The sequence below is a fragment of the Mercenaria mercenaria genome, chromosome 1 (assembly GCF_021730395.1).
Source record: "Mercenaria mercenaria strain notata chromosome 1, MADL_Memer_1, whole genome shotgun sequence".
In the NCBI taxonomy this organism is placed as follows: domain Eukaryota; kingdom Metazoa; phylum Mollusca; class Bivalvia; order Venerida; family Veneridae; genus Mercenaria; species Mercenaria mercenaria.
Window position 1 is genome coordinate 34,166,334 of NC_069361.1, and position 23,343 is coordinate 34,189,676.

At 33.7% G+C, this 23,343-nt stretch overlaps 1 protein-coding gene across 1 annotated transcript in view; it reads left to right on the forward strand.

Moving 5' to 3' along the window:
• The window catches only part of LOC123542193 (B-cell lymphoma/leukemia 11A-like), a 120,377-nt gene extending 97,366 nt beyond the window's left edge, over nucleotides 1-23,011 (forward strand). The window contains exon 3 of the mRNA XM_045327900.2: nucleotides 14,846-23,011. Coding sequence (XP_045183835.2) covers nucleotides 14,846-17,565 — 2,720 coding nt within the window. The 3' untranslated portion in view covers nucleotides 17,566-23,011. The remainder of the gene's footprint in view (nucleotides 1-14,845) is intronic.
• Nucleotides 23,012-23,343: the final 332 nt, after the last annotated feature.

A 23,343-nucleotide genomic window follows, 5' to 3' on the forward strand; every position in this document is an offset into this window, starting at 1 on the left:
AAAGTATAAGCTAAGATCAATGGCTCAAACGGTGTATGTGCATGCGTCCGTGTATGTGTGTGTCTGGATATTTGGTTTAAATGCTTACCTCTCTGAGATGGAGTGCCGTGCACAAACCTCGGTCCCTACCTCAAAGGTCAAGGTCATACTTAGAGATCAAACATCAAAAACTTAGCCATTGATTGAGATGTTCTTAAATAACTTAGTATGCTGCAATCAGTTCTTTTAATAATATCATTAATGTTAGTCCTTTTGACAGCTGGCGGGCTCGACATGTCGCCCATGGGCATCTAGTTTACTTTTTTCTAACTGATCTATATTTTATGTTATAACAGATATGTGACACTGCAACTTGTTGAAGTATACAGCAGGCTAATTAGTAATGGCAAATAAAAACCTGCAGAAAAAGTCATTTTCCTGCGATACATTGGAATGAAAATGTGCAATGTCTGTGAATATTTGTCATTATACATCACCTGGGAAAAGTCTAATTAACGCTTAATATTGCCGCTATTACTTTTATTGATCTCGGCGCTGGTTGGCGGACAATATAAAAGTCTCACCTGACCCTGTGGACAGGAATTTCATGACGCACATCAATTATGCATTTCGTTTGAAAGTGAACATTCGTAATTATTTTCAATATTTATCTTTATAATTGCTTTTATCTATAAATTTAGTTTTATATTCATTGCATAATGTATCAAGGGATTTATGAGAACTAATAGAATTTTTTTAATTAAAAGAGATTTGTACACTGATAGAATGACTGCCAGTATTGAACAGAAAGCGCTATATTCTTTGAAGATCTGACCAATGAAATTTGAACTGTAAAAATACCATTACTGTATCACAAGAAACATTGTAATGTTTTAGTAAAGTATGGGTATCAACCCTTGCCATGCTAAATTTCTATATTGAACTTGTCCATCTTTCAATTTGGACAGTACCATTAACTGTTAAAAGGGGTGCTTAGCAAAAAGATACTGATTGAATAGCAAACAGTGCAGATCATGATCAGACTTCGTGGATGTGCAGGCTGATCATCGTTTACACTGGTCGCAAAGCCAGGATCAATCATGTCCAGCACGATAAGGGTTAAAACTACTTGCTCACATTTGCAATATGTTGATTTCCACCAAGTTTGGCATGGAATGTATACCATTGTTCAACACTGAAAAATGATATGTCTTAGAAATTGGTAAAAAAAAGCAAGAAGCATGTTTGTTTCTCCATTTAAAAAAAAAAAAGCATTAGATTTGGTGATTTATTAAGGTATCTTGCAAAATCAGATTTCAATAAGTTTATACCACTGGTCACTTTCACAGCATCTACATTTTTATATGCCCGAAGGGATGTATCATGTTATGAGGCCGGTGTCCATCCATCCGTCCGTTATCAATTTCTTATCCGCTCTGTAGCTAACACCTTAAAGGATTTTGAAGAAACATGACACAAATGTTCACCACATTGAGACAACGTGCAGAGCACATGTTTTGAGTGGCTCACTTCAAGGTCAAGGTCACATTTAGGGGTCAAAGGTCGTATGGTTTTGTTTTGTGTCCACTCTGTTACAACTCTTGAACTGCTTGAAGGATTGTAAAGAAACTTGGCACAAATGTTCACCACATGGAGACGATGTGCAGAGCGCATGTTTCGGATGGCTCGCTTCAAGGTCAAGATCACATTTAAGGGTCAAAGGTCATACCTTCGGGCATATATTGCTCCGGATTGCGGTGCTCTTGTTTATTTTTTAGAGAAAAAAAATCACCTAAAAGTATGAATAGTGCCTTAAAAAGCATTTTAAGGCAACTGTGTAGGGAATTTGGGAAGACTTAAAACAAAAAGGACATAGTTTTAATGATATATTAGACACAGTTTTGTGAGTACTACATTTATATCTGACACAACTTACAAAAAATGTTTGTCAAAATATGGAAAAGAATTTATATTTTATTATCATCACATGTATATCACTGTGTCAATCAAACCTGAACTATAGTAATTCAATGTGTTTTACATGTAATCATAAAATTTAAATATAAAACGTAATCCCATAAATCATATGTATAGTACTGCCCAAGTCCTATAAAACTCTGCATGAATACTGATCAATTAAAATGCACATTATTTGGTCAATGACCTAAACCTTTGGTGATATGTCACTTTCCTCACTTAAATTTGGTCCACTGATCATCGAGGCATCAGATAATTTAATGTGTACCTAATATGTATATATACATATATATATATATATATAATTATATTATTGACCTAGTGGGAAGTCATAAAAAGATGTGGTACTGATACGTATATTTTGTTTGATGATGAAAGTAGGAAATGATATGAAGTTATAATATTTAACAAAATATGTATTTTGCCAAAAGCAATGCACATAATACTTTTGTGCCAAGGGAGAGCACTAAATTCAGTTAGCCAGTGACATTGCATAAATAATATACAACATCAGATGTCAAGGAAGCAGATGTCAATCATAATTAACATCAATTGCAGGAACTTCCTTTACAGTCAATGTAGAATAGATTATATAGAATATGGTGATACTAATTACAATGTCAATTGATTATAGCAATACTAACTGTTGTACAATGGCACAACATCATTTTGTCTTTTGCTTTTATAGCATTATATCAAAACATTTTGAAGTCTGTAAGTTGTCACAAATAGATGTGCAAGGTCACTTCGCAAGAACTCAGTATTTCTTAATCCGGTCATAAATTGAACAAAAAATTCTTCTTTATATGCACATATAAACATTATTTTAATGACGGTCATAATTATTTTCGTTTCTTGACTTTCTTGTGTAAAGACCTTTTCATTGTACTATTTACTATAACCTAAAACCATTTCAGAGTCCCAGAAATTTACGAACAAATTATTATTGTATTGTTTCTCTAAATATATAGAAAAATGTTTAAATCTAAAAGTGTACCTTTAACACATAACCAATTTAAACAACTTACACTTTTTTTATCACGAAAACTAGGCAAAGTACAGTAGCTGTAGTACCAGTTAAAGGGAGGTAACTGAAATATAAAATGTACCTCTCGTTTTGTAAAATTCATTACTATCATATTGGCTGACTGGTAGGTCGGTCATGCATATATATGCCAATGTCCTTGAAAGCACCTATATAAAGGTGAAAATTATCTAAAATTACTGGCGATGGTTCCCGTCTAGTGGAAACTGGCCTGCCATGACATAGTATGACTGAATACACGAGGATGTATGTAAATATAGAAAAATGCACCTGCTGTCCGATTTGACCTCTCTTTGTTTTTCTATATCAGTGATACCTGACTTTCAGTCTTTCCATTTTATTATTGTTTTTATGGACTGCTTTAATATATTCTTTATTCTTGTTAATTTAATTGCTGTCATCAATAAGGATGTAAACAGTTTAGGCAGGAAATTATGTAACAAGCGTTACATGTTGTCAGCTTATATTCATCACCTATTTGCCATTTCTTCATCATCACAATATAAATTTTGTAAATTCCGTAGCACCATCCTCCTTTTCATCTTGATCATCAGCAGGGTTGTTATCATCATCATCATCAACATCAGTAGCAGCAACACCTACATCATCATCTTTCTAATATTCCAGGAACATAGATAGTCTTTTTTCTTTAAATCACTCAGAAAACTTCATAAATATCATCACAACATCATCATCATCATCATCATCATCATCAACTTTATTATGATCAGCATCATTATCAGTATTATATTTTTTAATTCTGCAGAGAATGGATCTGTCACTGTAATAGAACCTTTAATGAGGAAACTTATTGTCTTTTCTGTATAAATATGACCTTCATAGAAAATCTGTCTTCTGTGTTAGTCACATGCTGTGAATTAGATGCAAAATAGAATAATTTTAACTGTTCTTTATTTCATACACATAAAATATCAACTGAAAAGCTGCTGCTTAACATTTATTGTTATTCAGTAGGCAAAATAATTGCTAACTACATCTTGAGACCATGCCCCTTTAAAAATACAAGGCAGCCTCAGTGATCTGATTCCTGTATGTCATAGCACTGTCTCATGTTGTTTTATTTTGTCTTCTTAAATTACTATTTATTTTACTGAATGTTCTATAAAAAGGCATAATTAACTGTCATACCACTTTCATTTTGCCTGGAGTACCCTTCAGTATCATAAAAGAAAATGGGGAAAGTGAAAAAAGTCATTTGTGGCATCTGTTGTTTTGATATGTCCATTGTTGTCCCAGTTTCAGGTTGTGAGAGGGCAGCACCTGGATCGTAAAGTTCATACAGTTGATTGGTTAAATGCTTTAAGAATTCTTGTTTTTTTTACTGAGAAAAAATATCCGCAAAAAAAAAACAACATTACACTTATTGGCGATAGGTACTTTCCTAGTCTTGCATAATGTATAGTGTAACCGCTGTCTAATGACATCTCTTAGGATCAACATTGTGACCTCCCTATAATGGCAGATATTTTCTTTCCACCTAAGACTAAGTTTTTCTTGTAAATTAACCAATCAAAAGCAAAAACTTCTCTACAAGAAACATGTTTCTGAGTTTTTCCAGATATGTCCATTCAAAGGGGTTACACTGTATACATGTGAGGGTTGATCCAAAAGATTCTCAGTTGAATTATTGTGAAAATTCATCAAGATGTAGGTCTACTTAATCCTGATTACACCCATTAATATAATTGTCAAGGGTCGTTTTAATAGTTTGAAATACTTACCAATTCAGAATATACCACCAGCACCATTTTATTGCACAAGAAAATACTGTTTGTTTCATGGTATAAAAAAGAAACAAAGACAATCATCGTTATTTTATAATGATGTGAAGCAGTGTTTCTCTGCTGTTGCCGGTAAAACGTTAATGATATCATTGCATGTTTAAGGTAGCGCTTGGTATTACTTAGTAGTAAGAATGTGGATTTTTGATGTCAGTAACCTCAGTGATGTGCAGCCATTGCCTTCACTACGCTTTCAGTAGATGTACATATGAGCCATGCCTTGAGAAAACCAACATAGTGGCTTTGCGACCAGCATTGATCCAGACCAGCCTGCGCATCTGCGCAGTCTAGTCAGGATCCATGCTGTTCACCAACAGTTTCTCTAATTGCAATAGGCTTGAAAGCGAACAGCATGGATCCTGACCAGACTGCCCAGGCTGGTCTGGCTCCATGCTGGTCGCAAAGCCATTATGTTGGTTTTCTCATGGCGTGGCTCATATCTCAGTAGGTATGCAAAATATTTTTATGACTTTTTCGAATAGATCAAAGTATGTTGGAATGAATTAATGTTGCTTTCTTTTTTCATTATACATGTTTATATGGCACTAGGGATTTTACTTTTGGATTAACCCTCAAATATATAATATATATTTATAAGAAGTTATTTGTCGCAATAACATAGTTATTTGTTTGGAAATGTAAAAATAGACAATGGGAATGTTGTCATCAGAGAATTTGTAAAATCTTTTAAATTGTCTGCTTCTAAAAATGTCATTAGATTTGTTGAGTCAGGTGTCTGCCTCTGAATGTCTTCATCTTGAACAAGAACAAGAATGTATTGAAACAAAAGCAAGAATGTATTGTAACAAGAACAAGAGTGTATTGAAACAAGAGCAAGAGTGTTTTGAAACAAGAACAAGAGTGTATTGAAACATGAGCAAGAGTGTATTGAAACATGAACAAGAATGTATTGAAACATGATAAAGAATGTATTGTAACAAGAACAAGAGTGTATTGAAACATGAGCAAGAATGTATTGAAACAAGAACAAGAATGTATTGAAACATGAGCAAGAATGTATTGTAACAAGAACAAGAATGTATTGTAACAAGAACAAGAACGTATTGAAACAAGAGCAAGAGTGTATTGTAACAAGAACAAGAATGTATTGAAACGAGAGCAAGAATGTATTGAAACATTAGCAAGAGTGTATTGAAACGTGAGCAAGAATGTATTGAAACGAGAGCAAGAATGTATTGAAACATTAGCAAGAGTGTATTGAAACGTGAGCAAGAATGTATTGAAACATTAGCAAGAGTGTATTGAAACGTGAGCAAGAATGTATTGAAACGAGAGCAAGAATGTATTGAAACATTAGCAAGAGTGTATTGTAACAAGAACAAGAATGTATTGAAACATGAGCAAGAGTGTATTGAAACATGAGCAAGAGTGTATTAGACAAGAGCAAGAGTGTATTGTAACAAGAACAAGAATGTATTGAAACATTAGCAAGAGTGTATTGAAACGTGAGCAAGAATGTATTGAAACGAGAGCAAGAATGTATTGAAACATTAGCAAGAGTGTATTGTAACAAGAACAAGAATGTATTGAAACGAGAGCAAGAATGTATTGTAACCAGAATGTATTGTAACAAGAACAAGAATGTATTGAAACGAGAATGTATTGTAACAAGAAGAAGAATGTTTTGAAATGTGAGCAAGAATGTATTGTAACAAGAACAAGAATGTATTGAAACGAGGATGTATTGTAACAAGAACAAGAATGTATTGAAACGTGAGCAAGAATTTATTGTAACAAGAACAAGAATGTATTGAAACGTGAGCAAGAATGTATTGTATCAAGAATGTATTGAAACGAGAATGTATTGTAACAAGGACAAAAATGTATTAAAATGTGAGCAAGAATGTATTGTAACAAGGACAAAAATGTATTAAAACAAGTTAGAACATAAATGTATTAAAACAAAAACAAAAATGTATTAAAATGTGAGCAAGAATGTATTGTAACAAGGACAAAAATGTATTAAAACAAGTAAGAACATAAATGTATTGTAACAAGAAGAAGAATGTATTGAAATAAGAACAAGAATGTATTGAAGTGAATGCAAGTATGTGTTAGGTTAATTGAGTGGTGTCTGTTTGAAATATGGTACTAAACCTACATCAAAGAAATATCATTTCTTTCTTTCTACCAGAAGACAAATATTCTGCACAGTTCTGGTGGCAGAGAATATTTTTGCATTACCATTAGGCTAATGATATGGTCATTGACTTTCACAAGGTTTCTGGACAGGACCCAAGATTCTATTGCCATATTTTGGAGAGAATTCTCAACAGAATGTGTGGGGTTTTAGATGATAGTGGCAACCACAACATTGTTGTCATTTTATTAATATTTTGTAATAAAAAAAACAAATATCTTACGGGAAAATGGCCAAAATTGTATTTTAAAGTTAACAGATATTTGATTTTAGCTTTATTTTAAGTTTTAAAGGACAGAACTTTTTAAATGAAATACATGATTTAGTACAAAGTAAAATGTTCACTTTTATATGAATATAAGAAAACCTACCTCTTCATAGAAGTTTGATTAATGATGTGGTATTTGTTATCTTCAAGTAGATGATGATGTCCATTTAATTCATCTAGATTTTTTAAAATTTAACACGTTGTGACTAAACTTAGCATATACTACACACTAAATGCATATATAAAGGTATGTTATACACATGTACAGAAAATGACTGAGAATATTTTAATAAATTTGTCAGATGTGAGGAACAGGTACCTGATATGGCAGTGTCCTGGTTCTAGCAGAGAGATTTAAATTTGTCTTACATACGACTTAGTATCTCCTACGTAGGACCTATAGTATCTCCAAGATAGGACTTAGTATCTTCTACGTAGGACATAGTAGTATCTCTATGTCCTACGTAGGAGGTATTTAGTCCTACATAGGAGAGTCGTACGTAGGAGATACTAAGTCCTACGTAGGAGATACTAACTCCTACATAGTACTTCATATCTCCTATGTAGGAGATACTAAGTCCTACATAGGAGATACTAAATCCTTCTTTAGGAGATAGTATGTCCTACGTAGGAGATACTAACTCCTATGAAGGAGATACAAAATACTAACCTATCTCATGAAATATGTTACTCAATAATTTGCAGCTGTTGTGTATTAACTACAGATCAGTATAATACATGAAATGTAATGGTTTTGGACCAGGATGTGTGTTACACATATACTGGAATTTTTACATTCTCAGGGTGTTTATGTTTTCAACCATGGGTGTCTGGATAATTAATCAAAACTTCCTTACCTAGCTCTCCTCTATGCAGGCCAAGGGAATGGCTAATGATTGCTGTAGTGATGGAATTTCAGGATCTGTGTTAAAATGCTTTAGAAGCCTGTCGGCTGTATACTATTTTTCATGTACCTTCATAAATATTTGCGAAAAAAATCATTTGTTTCATATTTATTTTGTTAATCATTATTTGATATTTTAAAAAAAAATATATATTCTGTATGTAGTTTCTTTTTTTATGTTTGATACTGTAAAAGCAGAAATTTTCACGAGGTTTTAATTTTCGCTACATTCGTGAGGCCCTACATCTCGCGAAAATTAATCCTCGCATAAATATTCACCATTAGTATACTTCAAATTCAAGTATGATACCATTTTTACAATTTCAGGAATATTAAACCTCGCAAACATACTCAAAATTTCAAATTCGTGAAATTTTGACCCAGCGAAAATATTGTGCTTTTACAGTAGCCAGATATGTGAAATATAATAATTTGAAAGGTTTCTTTATAATGAATATGAATAACAAAAAAAAAGAAGGCTACTGTATGCCCCATATAAATGTCCCTTGAGACACTGCCTTTTGTAAAAAAAGTGTGTGTGGGGGGGAGCAATTATTTGGGCTGATTTATTCTATATGTTTCATCATGGTATCCGCTTATAAAATTGATTAAATTAAAAAGATGAAAATAATCTAGGTTTATAAAAATTAAATATTGGGGATGGAGTTGGAACATTTATTAGGGGATGGGGTGTTTATATAGTCATATATGGTAGAAAGATTATCCAGCTGCTGCTGGGAAAAAATAATATGGTACTACATGTTGCATCCAATTTGGTCAAATTGGGTTCATTTTAATAAAAAAGTAATTAAAAAAACATGCCAAGTTTTTGAAAGATAGCCATCATGTGTTATTAGCAATACCTTTTGATGTAATTAATTGGTGTAGAACACTGTTTTGAAATGCACTGTTTAGTTAAGTGTCATTGTGAAAATGGAAAAATTCTTCAGGAATTTTTTTTTTCTGATACTGGTTTAAGGCTTTTTTCCACTGTACTAGTTATGAGATAGTGGTCATTTGACCCTAACAAGTGTTCCTGCTTTACCACCACACACAACAAGTATGACTTCAGGTATGACATGCTGTCTTCTGTCAAAATGGCCCTCTTTAAGGATTTAACTCTCAACCTTTTAACAGATATAGACTTGTGGTCTACCTACAAAGTTTAACTTTCGTTTCTCAGAACTTTCAAAAGGTTTCATGACATGCAGTTTCTGTGGTACAAATATTTAAATTAAGATGTTAGGTCTTGTTCAAGCAGTCTCCTACATATTGTTATCTCCCTTTACAGTAAATTTGATTCAATGTTAAAGATTGAATTCATGAAAATTACTCAGTCACAAATATTAATGGTTTTGCAGTATGTATGAAGTTTTTGTTAGAAAAAAAAACTGCTAGAAAATTTAAAGTTTTGGAAGTTTGATGGCTACCAGTAAACCCAGAATGTCTGTTTTCTGTACAATATGTAAAAGAACAAATTAACTGTCTGTATCATACTATCTCTCAAAGCTGATACATTTTGTATGATTTGGGCCAATTAGTGTGTATTGTGGCCAATTAGGTTGAATGTTTCTTCAAATTACCCCTAGTCATTATTTCATTTATTGGCAGAATTATGGTCATTAGCTGTCTGACCTTAAATGACCTAGTTAAGCCAGAAAGCTGGTGGTTTAAGGTCAGCGGCTGCTAGCAGTGTTTATTTGCTCTGCATAATGCTGGCACTAATTGGTTACATATGGTTTGTATTTCAGCCTGGCTTGATAGCTATGTCAGACCAGCAGCCAACATAAATATTATCAAGGTCATTTCAGGACATGGGAATTCGTACTTTTTTATAGGTACAGTGTGGCTTTTTTTCAAAGGTTGAAAGCTTTCGCCCTATTACATAACAAAACAATGGTGTATTATTTGGTAAATGTAATTACACACTTTCTTGATTTACTAGTGGAAATGGAAGTACCTCTGCAAGCCACTTTTGATAACTTGAAATTAGGAAGTTTAAAAAAGCAGTTTGATATCTTGAAAAAAAAAAGGTGAGGTATTATGCATAAACATTGTTTGCATACTGTGGACTACATTCCTCTATTCAAGTGCAGATTCAATTGACCGATAAATTTCTAGTGTTTCCCTGTTAGTACAACGGTCAAGAGCCTACTTATCTCTGGGGGTTACGGTCACTTGAGGACAACCTGACCAGTTGATAGCAACACCTGTGATATCACATGATTACGCTGACCTGGATTGCCGCCAACTTGGAACAGCAGGTCATTATGTACTGTAATTTAGCCATGGCTATTTTCCATTATGATAATGGGCAATTTGAGAACAGAGCAAATAATAAAATCTCTTGACACTACTGACTTGTTGAAAAAAAAAAAAAACAATTTTTTTTTTACCATTCAGAACAAGTGACCATCTAAGTCTCTGGAGGGGGAGAGTGGGGGGGGGGGGGGACTATTTCTGCAAAATAAAACTTAAAATAATGTATGAGAGGGCAAGTTTGCCGCCTCAGTTGCCTTTTCATTACTTATTTTTTCATCTTGTTTTAAATGTAAAGGTGTGTGTGCACCACCAAAATTATTACATTTGAAATTTAAGAGAAACATTAAGATTTTAACTTGAGGTTAATTATGAAGAGTTACAGTCGAACTTTGTTCACTTGAACTTGAATAATTCCCTTCGCTCAAAGTCATCATTAGGTCCCGGCAAAATATCTCTATATTGCATTCTGTCCGATGGCTCGAACTACAGATAACTTGAACAAATTTTGCCAGTCCTGTGGAGTTTGAGAGAATGAAGTTTGACTCTACATGAGTTCGTGTTCTGACCTTGTCATTGCTCGCTTCAAAATTATGCTTAGAAACAACTAATCAGGTGCAGGAGAGTTAACACTGGTCCTATAACCTTTGTACCAGGTTCAGTTCTAAGACAGAACCAGTCTAAGTTCTCTGTCATCTGATTGGTTGTTTCTGAACACATAAACCAATAGTAAGGTTTTATTTTGAGGTTGGTTCCCAAACTTTTAGCTAGCACAGATTTAGTGTCTTGAAGCCATTAAAGATTCACCTTCTTGCACTTTGAAAAAGTATGATGATTTTTGTCTGTCATTTGATACACTAAGTCTTGTTTCCATGACTTAATCAATCACTTTTGTCTAGTGTTTTATTTACCACTCTGTAACTACAAAATAACAAGTAACTCCATTATATAAATTGCTGTTTTCTGTAGAACTAATTAATCCAGTAATGATTCCTAATTGATAGTAATCCCATTGTTGTTGATGTGCAGTGTTTTCCTATTTACACAGTTCTTTCAAACATATTGAAAATCACCACTTCCTAAACTGGTTGACCCCACCTACACTTTTATGACCTAACTAACTGGTCAGTTGACCTACTCTATGACCTGAAGTGTACCTGGACTGTACCATTGTTGACCCAAGGAGTGCTCTTTTTGTCCAATTTTGAGGTTCTTGACCTCTACTGGTCTGCTTTTGACCAAGTGCATACTGACCAATGGTCAAAGTGTCCTAAACTGACCAACATTCACAGAAAATAGTCAAAGTGACCAATAAATTGGACTATCTTGACCCGCTCCTCTTAAACCTAAAGATAAACAGAGAAAGGTTAGGAATATTAAGTATATTTGTGAATAACTGGTGTTTAATAATTTTAAATGATAATCCACATTTTTTTTTCAAAATAAAGACATACTTTTCAAAAATTCTTCTACTAAGTTTGAAACAGCAATTATTATGGCCTGAACAGTGCACATCTTTACAGCAGAGCCTTGGGATGGTGTACCTGAGTTAGAACATACATGTATTTCTTGTCTACTTCTTTACACCTAATTATGATTTTTTTGCTGAAACCAATCTGCTTGCATAAATGAACAACCATCTGTTTGGATGGATGTGCAACGGAAGGACATTGCTATTTTTACTGTTAAGATGGATGTACATTAAACCTTTTCAAGATTTTGACTTTCATTCTTACTAGTTCTTTCATAATTACGGCCCACAGTTTGAATTACCCTGTAATGCTGTTTACATAACTAGAAATCAAAAGTGTAGATTGTTCTTTAGGAACTAGGGATTTAGATAATATTATGATATGTATTTTTCTTGGCACAATGACATGAACATTGTTCTCTATCATGATGGATTGGATTTACTGAACAATTTCACCTCAAAATTTAGCCAGAACACAGGTTTCTCACTCTGCCATGTTTGATTATTTCCCTGGGTACATTAAATTTTATCAACAGTTTTGATATGGAGAGTTCGGGTACAAGAAGGGCTTGTTTGGTGCATAAATCATTCTTTATATGGCAAATTACAGGAAATACTTACTTTGTGTGACAAGTTACGCACTTAGATTTGGTACTTAGAAATGATTCTGAGTTGGTTCAGATTATCTTTAACCCTTACCTTGCTGGACACGATTTGTTCTGCCTTTGCTACCAGTGTAGACCAAGATCAGCCTGCACATCCGTGCAGTCTGATCATGGTCTGCACTGTTTGCTATTCAGTCAGTAAATTTTCAGTAGACACCCTTGAAATGATAAATGGTACTGCCCAGTTGGAAGATGGACCAGTCCATTATAGAAATTTAGCATGGTAAGGGATAAACTTGGAATATAATAAGTCATACAAAAATATGGAGCAAAATACAGTACAAAGTATAATGTGCTTTGTTTAAACATACTAGTTAGAAAGATAAGGTCATTGATCTATGAATCTGTTGTTCCTCTGTAACAGAACAGAACAGTTACCAGGTTATTCCTGGAAAATCAAAATAATTAACTACAAAAGCTGTTGATTCGTTTGGTCAGACTGACATGTGATTATCTATATTGGCCTCATAGTGCCAGAAAAATAGATTTTCTTGCCAACAGACATTTCTCACCTGTATTATACATGTCCTGCCCAGTTTTCCAAGTAGGAAGAGTATCCAGCTGTTAAGTCAGAAGTTGTGGGTTAGAGATATTTAATAGATTTGAGAGTATGCATGCACTGAATTAGAAGTTTTGGGTTTGAGAATATTTACCAGGTTTAAGAGTATTTAGTTTGCACAGTCTGAGAGTGCAGATGCTATCTTCTGCCCAACCAGGATAGGAAAACCAAATTTCAACAGTACCTTCTGTGCAAATCTAACATGTATTAAGCACTCAGTGAGCATAGATAAGTTTAAAGATCATTTGTTTAAGTTTTAAACAAATCAGTTAAAATAAAGTTTGTAAGTTTTTCCTTTACAACAGCTTTTTTATTCGATACTTCGGTTAGATGTTTGTGATGTACCAGTATTTTCTTTGATTTTAGGCGAGTCATAGTTTTACCTTGATGAATACCTATGAATTGAATTGAAAAGGAAATTACTAGGTGTTGATGGACATTTATTGGTTTAGCTGATCATTTACAGGTCTGATGTATAAGAGCAATGATTAAGTGATATGACCTAAATATGTCACAGTGTCACAAACTATGGACAGTGTCATTTACGTCTAGAGTCGTTAAAAATGTCCTAGCGAATAAAAATATCGGTTCAGCTCGCCAGCGGCTAACATTTTTATACCAACTATGTATTTTAGTTTAAACTATTGTCGAATACGTGTTGAAAAGAATGGCAGTTTGCCAGTATAAACATATAGAGATTTTCATTTTTATTTATTCACATCCATTATGTAGAATGGCCCTTGGTCATTATTGGGAAAAATTCAAATAAAGTACATAATGACATTATATCAGATTTTATCTCTGTATTACTTGTCCTTTGTATATGGTCCGATGATAATAAAGCTGGTTTTTCAACAGTGAAAATAAGATGCATCTTATCTTTTTGGTTTGTTAAATAGTAAGATGTGTCAGAATGAAAGCAAGAAAAATGTAACAATTTCATCTGTGGTGAGTGGGAATTTAAAAAGTTTATTTATATCTAAACATATATTTTACATAATGAATTAAAAGGAAACAAGAAAATGACTGCTAATGGATGGCCTAGCTTCTAATGGACAACCTAGCCAGGTTTATTTCTCATCTGTTCTGATTCTTTGAAGAACAAAGAGTTTGTGATTAATAATAAATAGTCCACAGAAAGTGTACTATCTCTGACATTATTAAATATTAATGCCAAAAGTCATTTGAAACTAAGGTTGCCGGCATGCGGATACTGACCTCAGGAACAACTATATCAGTCAGTTATCTCTATGTCCTCATTCACTGGTCAAAACTTGCACAATTATTGCTGCGTTATCAGACATATATATCCATAATGTCCATATCTGGGCCAGAGTTGGTCATTGATTTAATTTGCTGGGTCATTGTGTAAATACATGACAGTCCACTTCATATATATCAGTCAAAATACTTTCCTATGCTGAATGAAATAATGAGATACGGAAAAGAACTTGAATAATTCCTTGTCCTGTATAAATTATAAGGAAAAAGAGACAAAGCGACATAATAAATTGACCGTTGCTTGTTTGCTTCTATTTTTGTACATCGTTACCTGATAAAATTGTGTACTTTGCTGTTGGTAATGATTTCTTAATGCAAGGGAGACAAATCATTTTTATCACATATTCATTTCATAATGATGTTTTAATGTCTGGTTTGAAGCTATAGAAGATGCAATCTTTTCAATTTTCCAATATAGATAAAACAGCAGTGTAATATGATGAGGCTTTATAGTAATTTCATTCTCAATTTCAGAGCCTCTGAAGTTCACATGCGAAACATGCCGCAAGACGTTCAGTTCAGCATGGAGTTTGCTGCAACATGCTCAGCGGGAACATGGAATGCGCATCTATGTTCCATCATCAACAAGAGATTCATTTACACCTTCTCATTCACCGAGAATATCAACACCAAACTCACAGAAAAGTAAAAAATCTGACGACCTGGGTCGAGATTTTGACAAATGTAAAGATGATAGACATGACAATATCTCAGGAAAAGAGAGAATTTGTAGCGATTCAACTGAGCCGCTCCGAACAACATCTTCTGTTGGGTCCGCTAGCAGTGGAGAGGGGCCACTCTCAGGTCATCCCTCACCTCACAATCCTTTCATGTTTCCCAGAATGCCATTTCCTGATGTTCGGCATCCACTTTCACCTATCACTGGAATGAGTTTAGGCCGAATGCCGGGAGATCTTCGACTTGATTTGGTTGATCCTTATCACAGACTTCCATTTGGTCTACCACAATTTGAACATAGACCCTCGACACCTTTTCACTTTGATCAAAGGCCACGTTCAGGAATGAGTCTTGATGACTTTTACTCACAGAGATTGCGCCAGCTTGCTTCATCTACATCTCCATCCCCGGGGAGAAAGCATACGCCCCCATTCTCCCAAAGCTCTACTGGATCTGGCAGTAGAGGACCAGGAATGTTTTCATCTGTCACACCCCCAGGTACGTCAAATCCATCAAGTGATATTGAGAAAACTAGCGACAACCCAAGAAGTCTCACTCCCCCAGGAAACCAGAAATCGTGTGAATTTTGTGGCAAGTCTTTCCGGTTCCAAAGTAACTTGATTGTTCATAGAAGATCTCACACTGGGGAAAAACCATTCAAATGCCCGCTATGTCCTCACGCATGCACGCAGCAAAGCAAGCTCAAACGACATATGAAAACACACTCAAAGCAGGGAGGTATGTCAATGGGCTCTATGTCCAACACATCAGAAGGCAGTCATGCTTCAAGTAGCAGCACACCAGACTCAAGCAAAATGGCTGATGAGGATGACCCTGATGATGATGAAGAAGAAGAAGAGGAAGAAGAGGAAGATATGGAGATAATCAATCTGGAAGGCATGACGGAGCAAAGTGATGAACAGAAGAAAGAGGCATTGAAAGACTTGGGTAAATACTCTGGTAAAAGTGAGCTGGCAGCTAGGCTTTTTGATCAAAGGATTGAAGAAACAATCACAAATGAGCTTACTAAAGATTCCGAGCAGACGGACAGACATGGGTCACTTCTGACGGATGTAATGGAACGCACAGGTTTTAAAAACATACCAATCTACAACGAATCATTAAAACTAGCTATGGCAGAAAAATTTTCTCCTTATGAACCTCGACCTAGAAGTTCTTCAAATACTGATGGTAGTCGCCCTTCAAGTGCAAAGTCGAATGATCTTGATGAGAAGGAACGTGGAACAAAACGAGAGAAACCAATGGAAGACAGTATAATGTCAATCTCAAAAATGATAAAGCGGGAACCATATGAAAAAATTGGTACCCCTCCTGCCAGTACACCTCCAGTTTCCTCTTCATCGCGAATCAGTAACGCCATGGAACCAGCTTTCTTCCCAAATTTATGGTTCCCAGCAGGGCCTCCAGACTTCTTTGGCAGTAGGTTTCCATTACCAAGATTTGGCCTCGGTGAGGGAAATCATGATACTATGCCAAATGGGATAGGTTTATCCACTCCAGGGGATATTCCACATTCCCATAGTATCAACAACTCACAGAGTAACACAACCTCACCAACAACACCACTTCCAACCAATGGCACAGCGCCATCTGCAACACAGAGAAGAGAAAAGACTCGCAATGACACTTGTGAGTATTGTGGTAAAGTCTTCAAAAACTGCAGCAATTTGACGGTTCACCGCCGCTCCCACACAGGCGAAAAACCATACAAATGCATGTTATGCAGTTATGCATGTGCACAATCCAGTAAGCTCACACGTCATATGAAAACCCATGGCAGGTTTGGCAAAGATGTCTACAAATGCAAATTCTGTGGAATGCCATTTTCTGTTCCCAGTACTCTTGAGAAGCACATGCGGAAGTGTGTTGAAAACACAAACAGATCATCCTTACCTGATAACGAAGATACTGGTTCAAATAGTGATGCTGCATCTGCTTCAGATAGTCAGTCAGCTCCTCTAACTACAATGTCTATGTCGCTGCCGACTACACCAATGTCACTGTCATCTACTCTCGGGCTTCAGATACCGTTTTCAATTCAAAGCAGTTTTGAGAAGCACATGAGCCGTTTAGCAGAGATGGAAAATGATAATACTGGTTCAAATGGAGACCCTCATTCTGCATCAGGCACTCCAACTTCCTTTTCGCTTGCAAGCAGTTTCGAGAAACAGAACAACTCCCTTTTAGATGGCAACAACACAGGTTTGAACAGCGAGAAGACATCAGTGTCAGGCACATCAACGACCTCAAGCGCAGCAGTGCCATTTCCGAGCACAAATCTATCTCTGGCTTCAAGCCTAGCACTTCAGAATTCAAACTTATTACACAATTTAAAGATGGAAAACATGAGAAATCGGGAGGAATCAGGTGTACCAGGCGAGTCTTTTGCAACTTCTCCTCTTGCAAGCCTCGGACTTCAAAACTCAAATTTGTTACATAGTATCAAAAGAGAAAGCATGGAAAAAGTTCAAGTAGAAAACGCATCAAATATATAATTTCTGTAGTTTAGAATTCTATAAAAGCATAATAAATTGTACAGTTCTTCTTAGAAGTTATGAATCTGAAATGATTACAGTTATTTGAATTTCGAAGAAGAAAAAAAATTGGCATTTGAGTTGTTTAGGACTTTTTTCTCCCTATATTTTGGGGAGCAAATTATTTTGAATGTTACAATTCATCTTAAAAAGAGAAGTTAGTCAATGTTTTTTTTTTTATTTTAAGTTGTTCATAGATTCATTTTGCTCAATATGTTTTATGAATCATGCCGTTTAATATTTGCTGTAATTTAAGGCAGCATCGAAAGAACTAACGTGACAGTGTTGGTTTCTGTTACATTCATTAGATATAGTGACTAGTGCTTTTTGAATTTTGTTTTAGCTTGTATCAGACAGGCTCATTTTTATATAAGTAAATGGATTATAGAAGTTGTGACGATTTTTTGAAATGGGCGCTGTTGCAAGATTCAGACTTACCAGAGATAAAAAAGGAAGGAAAAAGTGATGATGCTTAGTAATATGTACGAAAAAAGCTACCTGAACTAACCATAATAAGTTATGGTCTTGTTGCCATTTGACTAGAGAGTGCATACATAATTGGAGGACTAACGTGAACAAAGGGGGTGAACTTTGTATTTTTTTTGTTATTTGTCATAATAGAACGTGTATACCTCTGCAGTTGTTATTTTCATAGTGCTCAAAACAGTTACAAAGAAATTTACTGGGATATCGGCCCAGTGCTTTATGTTGTTGGCAATCTCACGATGGAGACACAAAGTGTGTGATTAAGTAAGGGATGCTAAACATACGTGACATTAACCATTTTTTTGTATATTCTACAGAACTTTTTTTTTTTGTATAATTATTATTTAGCGTGTGATTTGGGAAATTGATATTAGCGGCTGTAAGTCTCTGTTCGTAAAATGTTACTATTGTGAGTAAATCACTGTGTGTTAACATAGAATTATTTCTATGGAAACCAGGGTTGTTAACTATGTAGCAGTAGACAATTAGATATACTTTTTGAATTTTCTTTAATGGTATCATGTTATTGTTTGTATGTTTTTGATTGTTAATCGATTTGTCTGGAATCCCCATTTTATAGACCCCATGACATTATGTAAATAGCGACTATTGTATTGGTGCTTGTGTATATTAGCTTAAAACACATTGTGTAAAAGGGCGCATGACATTAGATGTACATGTAATCAATTACACGATTTTATTCAAGACATATATGTTAGGATCTTTAATGCTTGAGCTATCATCCTGATATGACTAAGGAAAATTTTTGCATCAGAAAAGTTTGATTACGAAAGATTATCATGAAAACTTACATAATAGAGACGCTGTGTTGGTTACAGTGTAAAGATTATATCACACCAATTTACATTAGAGAGAGCCTATGACTGGCCATAATAAGGTATATATGAGCTGTGCCATGGGAAAACCAACATAGTGGCTTTGCGACCAGCATGGATCCAGACCAGCCTACGCATCCGCGCAGTCTGGTCAGGATCCATGCTGTTCACTAACAGTTTCTCTAACTGCAATAGGCTTTGAAAGCGAACAGCATGGATCCTGACCAGACTGCCCCGATGCGCAGGCTGGTCTGGATCCATGCTGGTCGCAAAGCCACTATGTTGGTTTTCTCATGGCACGGCTCATATCAAAACTTAAATTAAAAGCTCGTCATGAAAACTTAAATAAAAGATAGGTTATGTCATCTGTTTATCATTGGTTCATAAAACATCTGAAGATCTTCATCAGGAATAATAATAATATGCGTAAGATTTAATGTCTCTAAGACACGTGGGGTGTGATGTGCACCAAAATCAGTTCCAGAAGTTTTTCATTGTAAGACTGTTGCAATGGCTATATATTATTTGTTGTTTATTTCTTTGTTCATATGGTAGTTTATCACATAGAAACTGAAGTGAATTACGCATAATTTCATGTTTTTATCGAAGATATACTAACTTCATGTTATGAAAGTATTTTTGTATAGGTCAATAATTATCATACCAAGGGATATTTGAAGTCGGCTTATAGGCGATAGTTGACTCTAAACTTACAATTACATTTGTGGAAATTGTTTTATCTTTTACTTCTTCCATATTTTTAAAGTGTTATTTAAATGTCTTCTTAAAGTAACTGACTATAGGAGTTTGTCAAAACTACAGCCTTAAAGGTTTCTTGAGAAAAAAATTATTCATGTGGAGTATAATAAAACATAAAATAATTTTATGAATCCGTGCCATACTTTTACAGTGAAGAAATACATCTGTTTTTTTGAGAAAAGTGCTTTAAATTTTTTTTTTTGGAGTACTACACCTAAACTACAGTGCTTTATTGATAATTGTTACTATTGTTGGGACAGTAAACATATATGTCCAGGAGTATCTTTTACAATGACTTGTGATTCAGGAGATATGTACAGGGATGGTTCAAAAGTTTGGCTACATTTTTTTTTTTGCACAAATCCTTAAGTAGAATATTTCAAAATTTGAATAGAAAAACAGACACATTTCAAGATGGTTAAAATTTTTGTTGAAGTATCTCGAAAGTTAGAAGCATTTAATGTAAAATATTGCTTAAAAACTGTACAGTAAATGTGAACAAACTTTTGGGCCATGTCTGTACCAGAATTTCACCAAATTTGGTTTATGGTATGCAAAAAAACCATTTAGTGTCAAGGAGTGGCACGGGCAGCAATTTTTACACACATACTGTATATTATATATAGAACCAGCTGAATTGTCAAAAAATGCATTTGTGAAGTGATGAAACTGAATTTGATTGATTTATATATTTCGTTAGTAATATATAGGTAAATATTTGGAAACCAACAGCAGGGAGTATGCAAAGTTTCAATAAGGATTTAAAAAATAACATTTTTTGCATGAAAAACCATTTCTTTGATTTTTTTTATGATTTGGTAAAGTTTTCTTTCCTGAAGTAACTCACAAATGCAATTGTTTTGGCAGTCAAAAGGTTCTTAACTCATACATTGTGAAAGCAATACAAAATGAGCCACATCACAGTGAAAAGTATCTGTTGTATTTTTTTGGGGTCGAGTTTTCAAATTTATATAAATTAAATTCAGTTACTTTATATTTTATGACTGAAGCTTCAAGACTTGGATTGTGGCAAGAAGTTTGAATAGAATTTAGAATAAAAAATATTCATTAGTCTTTTTATACCATTTATCACAAGATGCCAATTTAAACAGAGGTACCTTTTTGTTTTTGTGTGGTTCATAAAAATAAATTGTCTTTTTTTTCTATTGCTAAATTGTACACAGAAGTAAATCAACATTGCACACTATATATAGATTATGGCTTTATCAAAGCACAGTTTTTTTCTTGGTATTTTTTTATGTATAATGCACCCAGCTAAGAATTGATCTTAAATAACCTTTTTTTGAGTTCTTTGAAAGTGGGGTTAAAGTAGCATTTAAGATATTTGATTTACGAGCATTTAGTGAGATAAATTATTGTTTTGAAAATTTGAAAGTTCAACGGAAAGCAAGGAATAGCTTATCAAATTTTTTGCCTTTTATGCACAGAATTCTTAGAAAATAACATGTCAGCGACCTAGATTTTAAGATGAACAAAAACAAATTGATGCTAGAAGGAAAATAGGTTACTGTTTTAAGACTTCTGTTTCACAGAAGAAATTCTTCTTTTTTGAATGTAAATGTTCAACATCTGAAGTTCAAAATTTAAAGTTCAAAACTTACAAGTTTTGATAACATTCTACTACCAAATTTCAAATGAAAGTGACATTATGAATTGTTACGTAAAAAGGGGGTAAGAGTGTAAAATAACAACATGGTCCAAAAGACATTCTTTTTAAATGAAATAAATGTCTAAAAAAACTAATTTACTTTGCTAAAATTTGAGAATTTCATTTTTTTTAAACTGATATTTAATACAGAATCATCAGACATTTTATTCTTTAATCGTCATTTGAACCAGATAAAAAATTACACTATTATATTAAATCGGTACCTAGAGTACATTAATTAGAAGTCACGTAGACAATTTCTAGGTTGCGTGGTTTTGCAGATTAAAAGTGGGTGCAGAACTTGTTATTGTGTATTTTCCGAGAAAGTTTCAGTTTAGGTTTTTTGCTTGCCTAAATACAGGTTCAATTTTAAATTAACAAATTTATAGTTTGCATGTTACAGTGGCATGAAATTTCTACTAAATTGTGCAGATTCAGCAATATGTATCTGCAGCTAAAAAAAGGACAAGTTTGTAACTAAATAATTCTACTAAAAGGATTTGCTTTCTTACAGTTCTATAATTTTGAAGAGATTTTTTTTATGTTTCGATTTCTTTCATTATGTGTTAACAATTAACTATCTTCTTCATTTCCTGTGCTGTACCAACAGTTAAAACTGGAAAATTTATCGTGCAATACGTTTGAAATATTTTGTGTTTCGAAATTGCGTTAAGAATATTTCAGTGGTATTATACCATATTTCTGATTTTTTCCAGTGCTATAGGCAAAATTTTGTGCATTGTACAAATTAAAATATGAAAAATAAGTGTGATTTTTTTTTACTGATTATATAAATTGCCATATTTGAATCTGTGCCATATATGACAAATAAAAATACTGTTTTACGAAAAATATGTTCAAAACATAGATCATTTATTTTCTTTATAATAGAAAAAATGCAACTTTACAATTAATCTGCCATATTTCAGAGAATGAGTGTATGTACTTTGTTTAAGAATATTTAAGATATACATATGAAGAAGTTGTTCACTCAGATATTCATAGTTATTAATACAGAATTTATTTATCCTTTCCATTGTTGTTTTAGTCCTTATGTATGCAGGCAGCTTTTTTTTTCAGTTTTCAGGAGATAAGAAAATGGATATATGAACTTAAGGTGGAAATCTGTAGGAAAACATAAATATTTTGTTTTCTCTCTTTTTTTTTTTTTTAATTAAAGCACAAAAATGTGAACAAATTGTTTCTTCCATTGCCTTCAGAATGTATAATATAAAGGAAATGATGTAACGTAGAGTCACATTTGAACATAATATACGTTACTGAAATATCATAATGTTGTACAGTAAATGTACCAATACAGCATACCATCATATTCAACATGATCTTTTTATATTATGAAAAAATATTTTACCACTTGTTTTATCGCAGTTTCATTTTTAAATTTCGTAGTTATGCTGTACTATTTCTTTGAACAAAATAATTGGCTGATATTTCGTTATCTTGACTAATGTCTTGTACTGAAATATCTATATTTTATCATATTTTAGAGTACATATTTGATTTTAAAGTATGAATGAAAAATTTCTGTATTAATGACATTGAATATGCTGTTAAAACTTCTTCCTGTGAATTTGTGCCATATCGAAGTTTTAACACTTCCTTTTAGTGTCATATATTATTAAAAAAATGCTTGTTTTATATATCTCTTCTTTGCATAAGTGTATTTTGTTTGAAGTCTGTCTTTTGTTTATGTTAATTTAAAGTGAAGTATTTTGTAGAAAATTCATGATTAATTATTTTCAACTGCTAATAATTGGCAGTTCAGCCATCCTATATCACAACAGTGTGTGAAAATATATAAAGGAAAAAAAGGCTATTACATCAGATTAAAAAAAAATGTCACTATTGCCTTTGCAGTCCAGTAACATGCACCAAAGAGCTATAAAAATAAATAGATCAGCAACTTGAAAGGCATATAGAGCAAATCTCGCTAACATCCCGTGATAACTGAATGAGATCTTGTTTACC